Source organism: Mus pahari, chromosome 4 (genome assembly GCF_900095145.1).
Source record: "Mus pahari chromosome 4, PAHARI_EIJ_v1.1, whole genome shotgun sequence".
Lineage (NCBI taxonomy): Eukaryota > Metazoa > Chordata > Mammalia > Rodentia > Muridae > Mus > Mus pahari.
The window spans coordinates 48,195,887-48,207,777 of record NC_034593.1 but is presented as its reverse complement, the minus strand read 5'-3'; the positions used below and the strand labels follow the sequence as shown (position 1 = coordinate 48,207,777).

Genomic DNA, 11,891 nt, shown 5'->3' with positions numbered 1-11,891 from the left:
GATCTAAGACGGAAGGATGGACTATCCAGAGACTACCCCACATGCTTACTTTTTAAGAAGCTAACACAGCAAGCGAATGAAGAGCTGGATCCAAACCTAGAGTCTGTCTGTCTGGCATTGCCATCTGTGGTCCTTCCACCAAGTCAAGGCTTCATAGGGAAGATAGTTTCACAAGAGACCTCCAGATGGAGTGCAACAGGCTCAGATGAGAAAGAGTACATTCCAAGCAGTGTGTGGAAGTAGAGGACAGGCAGGAGGGGACATGGGCTGCAGGTACAAGCCGTTGCCAAGGATGAAGAAAGCAGCATTGATTGTGACCATACAATGAGAGACGACAGGGACTGACCCATCTTGTCTCATTTCCTACGGACCTTGTTGACACTAAGCCCCAAGCATCCCTTTACCACCTGCAAGCCTAGTTTTCATTCCCAAATTCTACCATACTTGCCCTTCTGGGCTCCAAATCCCCATACCTAGGTCCTCGTCTGAATCCTTTCCTAGACCATCCTCAGTGCTGTAACTGGATGCTCTAGCCTGGCCCCGGGTCCCCCACCTCCCTACCTGCATAGCTGCACTCTCCTTCCGGCTCCCTTGACTTCACCATGGATGCTCTTCAGGATGATGTGCTCAACTGTCTTCTCTGTTTATCTTACACGTGGTCCCCGCTCTAGCTCATTCCCTCACATGTCTGCACTCACTCTCTGGGTGCCAATCTTTTCTAAGTGTCTCTTTCTAATCTAGAACACTTTCCTGATCATTTTAGACACCCACCCGATATCTAGACACTTCAGTTTGGGTAATAGTCACTGAAAACTGAACTCATATCCTCATCTTCAAACGTATGTCAAAGTGAAGTTACATAAATTAAATATGCATGTAAGCATCCATCAAATAGCAAGGAACATACGTGCTGAATGGTGTGGTGGATGTTATAACACATTAGGATGAAGACAACCTTTTAAGACACGCAGGAACAGAAGTCACAGCGCGAGTGATGTAACACCACCAAGGTCACAGGTGAAACTGGAAACCAGAGGGAAGCTGCCAAGGGACAGGGACATTTGCATTGGTCACTTTCTTCACACAGCAGTGCTTGCTGTGTAGCTCAGACACTCCCACCACACCAGGAAGCAGGAAGCAACGTGCCTGGAATCTTCGGACACCTGAAGATCACCAGGTTGTCTGCATCCCAGCGATTATGAGTTAAACGATGCCAATGTATCTTTTAACTGGGGAGACCCTTTCATCCCTTTATAAAAGTTATGTCTTCCTTTCTACTTTCCACATGTAAAAAAAAAATCTGTTTCCTTCCATAATTCCAACATCTGTTTCCTTCCATAATTCCACCAGACAAGAATGGAAAAACAAAATGACTTGTAGTCAGAGGAAACTTAGAATTTGCAATAAAAGGAGTTACCTGAGTCATTTCGGCGATGTAGGAACGGCGCTCATTGTTGGTCCTGTGATACGCCTATTAAAAGATACCAGGTAGAGTCGGCATGAGGAAGGGAGAGCCACACTAACAGGCTTTACATCTCCTGCTTCTTATATCAAAAGAAATGTGGGTTTATAGAAAGTGCTAGAGACCCAAGAAGAGACAACCCCCACCTGGTGCCACGTGGCCTGGGCAGGCAGACCCTGCGTGATGTCACACTGCACAGGCAGGGCACACAGGACAACTCCTGAGACCACTCCCAAGATGACCCCAGACACCCAGAGGCCCCAGCCACCGCCACGATGAGCAAGTAAGTGGTGGAGAGAGAAGGAGACGCAGAAGGATGTGTGCATGGTGAAGAGAGAGAGAACTGGAAACTCGAGGGTGGTAAGGAACAGCCTGATGGGAGTAGCCAGTGCTGCCACCTAAGGCCATGGAAGGTCCTGGCCTGTGCTGCCACCAACTGCTATGTCTGGGTCCATGGCTCTGCAGCAGTGTGGGTCTGTAACCACCAAAGGCGAGGCAGACTTCCCTGGTCTGGGCTACTGCCTGGATCTGTGCTGATGTCTGAGGGCTGTGCAGAACTAGTCCCATCCCTCTCCAGGGCATTGTGGAAGAGCTGGCCCCAGCATCATGAAAAAGGAAGAGCTAGCCCTGTCTCTCACTGGCTGCAACACTTGAGAGAGCAGGCCCTGTACCTCACCTGGACAGCACAGTAGAGTTGGCCCTGCTGGCATAGGTGGAAGTAGGGGGGCTGGGGATGGAGGTGGGGTGAGCTGGCCCTGAGGGCATGAGAACAGGAGAACTGGCTTTGCCCCTTGCAGGCTGTGGCATTGATGAGCTAGCAGGGGGCAGTGCTGGAGCGCTCACCCTGGTAGTGTGGGTGAGGGAGAGCTGGCAGGCTGACCTGCTCAGATACCACCCAGGCTCAGATCCAGGGCTTTGAGTTGGCCCAGTCCAACATCTACCCCATTGGTAGAACTGCTGGAGCACATGAAGGGGTGGGTCCTGCAGCTCCAAAGCTGCAGAATCTCCATGACAACAAGAGATCTGAGAGGAGTGCCTGTGAGGATCCAGTATTGACAGTATAGCAGAAGATGGAGGCCTCAAACCAGACCAATGACTTATTGCAAGGAACATTTACAAACAAAGAAGTGAGGACAAAGGGGATACTGTGTGACACACTATGACACACCATAGCTTCCACAACGAGATTTTCTTTTCCTTAGTGGAAAGAGTTGCAAAGGCCCAGTATGAGGGGATGGGGAGATGAGTAAGATGTGGGTGCATGATGTGAAGTTCACCAATAAATAAATAAATAAATAAATAAATAAATAAATAAATAAAATTAGAAAATACTAGAAATAAATGGCAGCTCCAAGAACACTGCTTCCTACGGAATTGAACCAACCTTTGACTCCTGCTCCAGTCTAAACGCATAGTCTTTCACTTGGTTTTCGAGACTCCGTTTTTCTTTTTCTAGTTGTTTAAGTAATACATTTAAAGATTCCTGAAAATATGAACAGAGAATTTTATGTATTTGTGGTTCTAAGCAACAATTAAAAATCATTAAACTCTTCCTCGGAGAATGTCTGCCAAGAGCCAGCGGCGGCTGTGAGTCCATGAGCTGTAGGAGGCATTCTTAAAGTAACAGCAATAATACATAGAATAGTCGTCAGAGCTTGAGGTCCGTGTGATGAATTACATTAAGCGCCTTCTTGATGTACTTCAGAATTAGATCTGTGGTCCAGAGGTCTCCAAGACTTGGACCAAGACTTGGAATTGTGTCTCTTCACAGAAATTTCTAGGGAAAAGTAAAAGTTTATAAAATCTGAAGAGAAATCAAAATATATGTATTTCCGTAGATGACTTCATTTGATTTGCATTACACGTCATGAGATAGCCCGTCTTTCTGTTTAATGTAGAGAAAATTGCAGCCGTGGGAGTTATATAATTATCCAAAAGGTGTGGCATTGACCACTGGGCATGCTGGAATCAGAACCCTGGTAAGCTGGTTCCCAGGGTCACACATGCTGGCATTGCCAGTCACACTATTGCTACCACAGTAACAATGTGGTACAGGCAAAGACTACTTACATGTCCTCTGCTAACTGTATGCTTCATGTCTTACACCAGTGCCAACTACCAGAGATGCTAGGCATCCCCACAGAGAGAAAAGCTGAAAGCTCCTCTCTCCTAAAAGAGGAGGAAATGAAGCAGATTGTGGTGACCAAGATCAATAATTCTATACATATTGAAGAGTCAGAGAAGTACACGATTAAAACACATCATTTAGACCTGCCAAGAAACACTAGTTTCCTAGTAACACTGGGCTCCAGCCCCAGTGAGGCCGCTCTCATGCCTGTGAGCTACAGGAGGAGCTGCACCTTGCATCCTCAGAGGTACCTCCCCAGAGCCACTGTCAGAGTCCTGGGATTCCTGGCATCCCTATCAGAGAACCTCGGCTGCACATAGCAGATCCATTTGACCTGGGCACTCACATGCATCTCATAGAGTGGACTTAAGCCCGTGTCCTACTATGATTGCTCTCCTGCTGTGGGGACAGAGGCTTCCTGCGAGCTCCCAAAATGGATGCTATCTGGTCTCACAGTTAAGATCTTGCTCATTAACATTTCCCTGTCTCTCCTTATCCTATTGCATGCTAAGCAACCCTGTATTTCCAAAACCCCTGCCTCATAGCTTCTTCTACAGTATCCCGTCTGTTAGGGCACATCCTAAGGTTATGATCTGGCCTTAGAAAGTAAACTGCGGCCCTGGGACAACCAACTGGAGTCATCACCAATCAGGATCCATCTGCCTGCCACGCCCCGCCTTCCTGCTTCCTTAGATCACTTCCGGTGCCACTAGTTTTACACCTAGTCCTCTGAGAAGTCGATGCCAAGGTGGGATTAAAAGTGCAGAGAGCAGGAATGCCCATGTGAAGATGAGTGGAGGGAGAAGCAGGAGGCTGGGAGAGCAGTCTCACGGGCTCGCCACCGCGCAGGTCAAGACGCTTGGCTGGAAGCAGATGCGCCCTAGTCTGTGTGCTTGCAGCCTATGCAGAACAGCTTAGGAAAAAACCCTATGCCAAGTCAGTCAGCAACGGAATCCCACGTATGCCAGGATAGCTTTGCCTTTGTCTCTCTGCTGCCAAAGCTCGAGGGCAGAGAGCAGACCTTGGCCAGTGTGGCCTCCATGGAGTCAAAGTCAGGTTCCTAAGGTCCTCCATCAAACCGTCTTCTGACTGGGGAGTCGGAGGTGCGCCGCCTGGACCATCATGCTTCCTTTGTCAACCGAACACCACGTGATGCTAATCTGGCCAGGGTTTTCTACGTGTAGGGGCTTGGGGGGGGGGGGGGAGGAGTGCAAGGTCCGGGAGCTCGGATGGGAAGTCAAGCTCTGCTTCTTAGAAACGCATAGTTCCCTTCTCGGTGCTGTGTCTCACTCTCACCTTCTACTTGTAAAGCACTGAGGTCCACAGCTATGGCACTTTTGTCCTGAAAACAGATTCCTGGATGAAGGGAAGTGTACCCGCTGTACATGGTGACACAAAGTCCTGAGTGACCAACGCTCACTGCCGCACCCTACCTCTTCCATACCTACAGCTGCCAAGTCCCCAAGGCCAAGGCTGCTCGCCTTACCACTGCTGTCCTTCTCTGCGCTCTCTTGTCCCTTCTTCAGTTGTCCCATGCAAACTACCATGCCTCCAGTCTTAGACTTCCAAGATGTCCTTATGTCTCTTGCCTGTGACATCTCAGCCTCCAGTCAAGTTCGGCCATTCCTGTGAAGCATCAACTGTCATTTCTCTGCTAGCCGATGTCACATCCAAATCTAAAAGCAGACCCCTGGGTGTTTGTTCTCCATCTTTACTTGACACTTCAAACTCAGCTTCGCCAAACCAACATCGTGGTTTCACCTACCCAATCTGTATCCTAATACACTCACTGTCAAAAGCTGCTAAGCATGGTTTTTCAACTTTACATTAGCTGTTGGTTTTGGCTAGATGAGAATAGATTATGAATTTTTAATACAAAAAAACAAGAGTATACATTTGTAATGGGAGGGTATATAAAAATGAATCCAAAAAATGATAAACTACAGTCTTCCACTAAAAATAAAATAAAAAAGCGTTAGCAGAGCCCAGGCTCCAGACACACGCCTCTGCCTCTGCCTCTGCCTCTGCCTCTGCCTCTGCCTCTGCCTCTGCCTCTGCCTCTGCCTCTGCCTCTGCCTCTGCCTCTGCCTCTGCCTNTCTGCCTCTGCCTCTGCCTCTGCCTCTGCCTCTGCCTCTGCCTCTGCCTCTGCCTCTGCCTCTGCCTCTGCCTCTGCCTCTGCCTCTGCCTCTGCCTCCCTTACTTGCTCCACAGCAAAGAGTGTTGGCTAAAATAGAACACTCTATTCAGACACATCTGAGAAGCACAGCAGTGCTGCCATTTCAGGCACAGGGGACAATTTACACTCAAGCTTTGAATCCTTAAATAAATCAAGCCTGAGAGTATCCACCTGCCCTGCTGTCTGAGCTTAGAAATCATACTGCTTTTCTCTGTCTGAGTGTGAACTCATCTCCCACGCTAACCAGCAGCAGCATGTAGGATCAACTGTAGGTTCCGTCCTGTCCTGACTCTCTCCATCACCGTCTCCTGTCACACCCATGTTCTCTGGTCAGCCTCAGCACCGTATGCACAAATGGCACCAGCTGAGTGGCCACGATTCCGGGACTGCATCTGATTTTCCTTCCTGGACCTTTTATGAGTTCCACCCCCTCTCTCTCTCTCTCTCATGCGTGTGGGCATGTACACACACACACACACACACACACACATACACACACCTGCGCACGCACACGCGTGCACACACACTGCTTTAAAATTACAGTATAGCTTGGACATAAAGGTTTGCTTGGCAATCTGGTGGGAATTAGACCAGCATCAAAATTAGATATGCATTGGAGAAACCAAGAACCCATTCTGGATTTCTCTCGACTATCACCATCATCAAATACTCTAGAGTCTAGGCTAGTACAGAATAATTACTGTATACAGCAAAAGAAAACCTTTAAAAGTACTAAATTATTTTAAGAAAAAGTTAGGGTCCATTCTAGATTTTGACTCTGTTTTCCTGATGGCAAACCTGCTAACCTGAGTATTTGGAAAGTGATTTTTAATCAGAGGAGTGGACCTGTCCCACATCCAGAGGAGGTCCTGATCTTTCTGAAATGAACGATCTGAAATGGTTCTGATCTTTCCAAGCTGGTGTGTGCCTGTTTGCAGAAATCAATGGTCACAAGCCAGAAAGTTGTCTAGTGAAGACGAACTAAAGCTAAAGACCCTCCTAGAAACTAAATTCTCAAAATGGACATTGGGATTTCATACTACTTCTATGAAGAACTGTTTGCGACAACAGTCGATCCTTAGCATTCTAATTTAGCATTTTCACCTACATTCTCATTTTAATTTGCTTTGAAAGGGTTATACTGCAGGGCTGTGCTTGCATATCTGAAGTAAAATACACTTAGGATTTAAGTAAAAGGGGGGGAAAAAGCCTATTCCTCTATCCCATACAGAAAGAAGACCTAACTGCCATGCATTTTCTCAAAACTAATGTGAATTGTTGCACTGAAGAATTCAACAACAGCAGTAATAGGCAGGGGTGGGAGCTAGCTACAAATTAAAACATCCTGCTTGAGGTTTTAAGAGAGTGAAACAACAATAGGACTTAGCTAACCTCAGACACCGCCAGCCCTGATAGGAGATTCTTCATGCTGACATTACAAATGCCCCCTTGTGGACGAACCTGATTATTACAATATATAGCACGGCTGTTAGCTTTTCTCTCTGGTTTGAAGCTATGCACCTGTCTTCAAGTAAACTGCTTTGATCTTTGGGGCGGATGCAAATTAGATGGTGAACGGATCGATCACAGGTGCACCACAGCCAGGCAGACAACGGGAATTCTACAGCCTGCTTTTCATAACCCAAGATCCCTTCCTTCACTTTCTCATGATACAGTTGGCAAAGCAACTTACTATACTTTATACAAAACATGAATTTGCTTGTCAGTAGGGCCATAGAAACAAAGTTAGCAGTCAAACTAACTGACATCAGTTTGTGAGTATGTGGTGGAAGTTGCACCTAAAAAGTGATGGTTCCTAACAAAGACAGACGAACTGGGAGGGGGGCTGGAGAGACGTGTGGCTGTGAAAAGTACCTCAAGCTGTGGTAGAGGACCGGGGTCTGGGTCCCAGCACGCACATCTGGAGGTTCACAACAGCCTATACCTCCAGTTCCAGGGAACCCAATGCCCTCTAACCTCTTCAGGCACTACATGCGCATGCTGCCCATGAATTCATGCAGACACACAAAAATAAAATAATAGGTAAATCTCATACACAAAAATAAAATAATAGGTAAATCTTTTTGAAAATCAGAAATTCTGAGATGTTGTATAGTCATCGTCTGACCCGTAAAAATAATTTTATTCATTTACTCTGTCAACCTAAAGGGAAAATTGAAAAAAAAAAATATATACAAGTATTCTATGTCTGAGCAACACAAATTCTGTCCATTCTTCTGAAAATTAAGACAGCATGTCTTTGTTCCCTAGGGATCTAGAGACTGCTCAGTCCTTCGTGACACACTTCCGTGAACATGGGCCTTGTTTCTTGTCCCTGCTACTCAGAAACCTTCTTCTCTATGTTACCAAGAAGAAATACTTAAGTATTAAATGTCACTTTTATGAGCTACAGAGTTGTTCTGAGGGTAAGGTCCAGGCATGAAGAAGCGGGTGACCAGTGAGTTTGCTTCCATAAGGAGTATTTTACAGGCCACACGACATTAGGTCCTGTTAAAATGCTACCTGTAACTTAGGAAGGCTCTTACAACTGTAGCAGCCATGTCTAAAAGTGCCACAAGATGGCGATGTGAGCCACGAGAGGAGGGGAAAACCTGGTTTGTCCAATTTCAGAGAGAGGGAGGAGGGGTATTTTCCTGTCTTTCCAAGACATTTGAGTGTTCTAGGTCAGAGGTGACAGAAATGCAGGCAAACAGACTAATTTTTCCTCAATTTGTCATTAACAAAAATGAGAGGTTTCTCTGTATTATTCACTGAGGAACGGCAGTTACTTGAAAAACATCCAGAAATCCCCTGGTCCCCTAAATGTGCTTATCCCTCTGCCTCTAGCTGCTCAAAACACATGTGTTAGTTGTGAGAGCCTTTAGCACCATGTGGAATGGGAGAAATTAAGGATTAGGCTGGGTAAACCTGGGCAAACCCTGCCTCTTTTTACACTCAGTGTCACCTGCTATAGAGGGCAGTTAGATTTATCTCACTTGGTGTCTTGAGACTGACGTAAGGGAGATTCATTTACGTACCTTGTATATTTAACTATAGACAAATTACTATTACAAACACTGAATCCTACAAATTCAGCTGAGAATTATATTAATATTCTTCCTCCCACCTTGCCAAAGTACCTTTTTCCTTTTGGTATATCACTTAGGTTTTTGCCTGAGTTGTTTTTCAAGTAAGAATTCAGCATGGGCTCTGAGGAAAGTCTGCCTCTTGGCAGGGAGGACTCTTTGTGAGTCGTGTCTTGAGACCTTCTTACTCTCCTTTCAAGGATAAGTTCACAAGGATAAAAACATGTGCTTTATTAAAGGATAAACTATGTGACTCCAATGAGCCTGGGATGCGAAGGAACCTTAAAGAGGGAGAGGACATTAACAGGCAACATTGAGAAGGGATGAGAGAGCTCTGTGAAACTTTGTGTCAATGTCCTAGGGCACAGCTAGTAGCTGTGCTGATTCGTGTGTATTGTGTATCGGTGTGTGCTCTCGAGTACACACCTCTGTCTACACATTTTGTGTTAAGGTGGAAACACACCACTCACACTTTAGAAATGGAGAAGGTTCTTGGTGTTCAGCAGGCTTCTTCAGATTGTGAGAAGCAGGTGCCTTCAAGTTATTAGTCAGCCTGACTCTCTTACACTCCGTTATGCTTGTCTCTGCATTCAGTCCTGGCCCTGCTTTTATGGGTGGGCTAGCCTGAAGGCCTTGGTCCTTTTCCAACTCCCCTGAACATTATCCGGGTTTCACATAAGCCATGACACTTGTGTACAGCTTTCCCTGGGTGATTCTTGTCACTTAGGTCCCCTCTACTTACCACCGGCATCTTCTCATAGACACGAATGGAAGACAGTCGATCTGCAGGAAAGCAAAAGGGACCGTTGATAAATCCGCTGGGTTCCTCCTCAGCCCCACAGCACTCAGACCGAAGCATCTGTACCTGAAGGGTTTCCACGGATCTTTTCCATTTTCTCTTTCAGAGACACGATTTGCTTCTCCAATTGGTCATTCAGCTCCAGCTGGGTCTCGTACCGGGTTTTCCACTCACTGCCTGGATAAAAATGGGGAAACGAGATCACCCCCAGTACCACTTATTTGTGCATTAAAATAATACAAATCAGGGCTGGGGGGTGGTTCAGGCCATGCCACATAAGGACCTGAGTTCAGATCTCAGCACACATATAAAAAATAATGAGGTCAGAGGTGAGTTTCTGTAATCCCAGAGCTGGGGAAGGGGCAGAGACAGACAGACAGGTCTCTTTTATCCTTAAAGCTTGTTTCCTTCTGCCCTCCCCCCACTCCCATACACACACACACACACACAGAGTCAATGACCTCTGGTAAGAAATATGCCTTAAGAGACCCTGTCTTAAAAAATTATCAAATAAATAAGGAGGATGGCATATGACCAAGGAAGACACATATATTGGCCTCCATCACTCACATGCACATATAACACATGTGTACCAGCACGCACCCCTGCTGCACCACATGTACACACATATACATAGAAAATGTATGAACCAACTCAATTGTGTGTTGTTACCACCTGACTTCATTAGTAAAGCAAGAGAATGAAAAAGATTATTTCGAGGTATTTATCTCTAAGGTAGAATTTCCTAGACCACCAGAGAGACCCACTCTCATGCTCTCTCTTAGCCTCATTGCTATCTCTCAGAGCCAGAACTCAGGACAGCCTCTGTGTCTCCTGTACATCTTGTTCTTTGTTTTCTGCCACTGTTTAGCCTTCACTTTCTGTTTCCTTATAGTATATTCTACTAGGGGTTGGGGGGATGGTATCAGGAGCCTGTCTCTTTCCTTGAAACATCCACGAAACACCCTAACAAACAGTACCAGTATCCCATCCTTTGTCTGAAATTGGTCTTACCACTTACATACTTGCTAGAGGGAAAACTTCAGTGTTAACTGATGTGGCGCTCATCTTTGAAAAGTTAGTTATTCTACTAATCAAGGCTTGGAACGGCTGAAGGACATTCTCTAAGATGTGAGAGCCGAGGCTGGTCATGATGGCACACATCCGTAGCCCTGTGCTTGGGAGGCTGAGAATCTGAAGCTGGTCCTGGTACACTGGAAGTACAGGACCAGGTAGGGCTTCATAGCAAGATTTTGTGTAAAAACAGACACAGACAGACAGAAGACAGGCAGACAGACAGACAGACAGACAGACAGAAAGACAGAGTTTTTCATCAGTTTGAAGGGAAATGGTGATGAAGCAACTTGTTCTAAATTCTGCACCTCTGAATTTCCCAGCTGACTCACCCCAAGGCCTACTGAGAACAGTCAATACTGCATTCACAAGTAGACCCTGGCAACTGCCCCTGACTAGGGCAGATCTCAGTTGGCACAGTCTGAGTGGGACACTGTGTGTGTGTTTGTGTGTGTGTGTGTGTGTGCCCCAATATTCACTGATCACAAGGCAAACTGGATAGCAAATCATTTTCAAACTAAAAACTGTAATAATTCTCTCTTCCTAATTAATAATTACACTCATTTCTTTTTGGCAATTTTTGGGGGCTTGGCTACAATTTTCAAACGGATGACATCTTAACAATGGCATCCAGCATCTGTGGGGTTGTTTTTTGTTTTGTTTTTGTTTTTTTTCCCTAACAAATAATACAATTCCCTCTAACACCTTTAAGTATTAGGTCAGGTTGAGATTAGTAACATCCTTTTCTGAGTTTTGAAATGAGAAAATTTGAATTTTATGGAAACACATTAGCATATACTGCTAAGACCAGTCTAAAAATGTTCGATCCCTTAATAACTTGGCTGGATATCCAAAGGGGCTCTGAATTAAAATCAACTATATATGAAAATTCAATGGAGCTCAAAGGGGAGGCCCCAGGGAAGAGGCCTGTCATTAATACAGGATGACATTGACCCCATGTGACAAGAGAATATTACCCAACACGGCGCACATATTAAAGAAGAAAGGACTGAAGCCTGAGGCAGGCCAAGTTTTTTTGTTTTTTTTTTTTTTTTTTTTTTTTTTTTAGAATTCTGGATGATGAGACATTGCAAGCATATGAAGACACAGAGGAAGATGTAGCAAAGGCCAAAAGAACAGACTGTTTCAAAGATAAGTTTCTAAT

The 11,891-nt window shown here is 45.6% G+C and overlaps 1 protein-coding gene across 1 annotated transcript in view; it reads right to left on the bottom strand.

Annotated features, from left to right (window-relative positions):
* Positions 1-11,891, bottom strand: part of Ccdc169 (coiled-coil domain containing 169) — a 29,294-nt gene that overhangs the window by 11,423 nt on the left and 5,980 nt on the right. Inside the window, exons 3-6 of the mRNA XM_021196556.1 lie at positions 9,719-9,829; positions 9,596-9,636; positions 2,847-2,945; positions 1,418-1,471 (exon numbers count right to left, since the gene is read on the bottom strand). Coding sequence (XP_021052215.1) covers positions 1,418-1,471; positions 2,847-2,945; positions 9,596-9,636; positions 9,719-9,829 — 305 coding nt within the window. The remainder of the gene's footprint in view (positions 1-1,417; positions 1,472-2,846; positions 2,946-9,595; positions 9,637-9,718; positions 9,830-11,891) is intronic.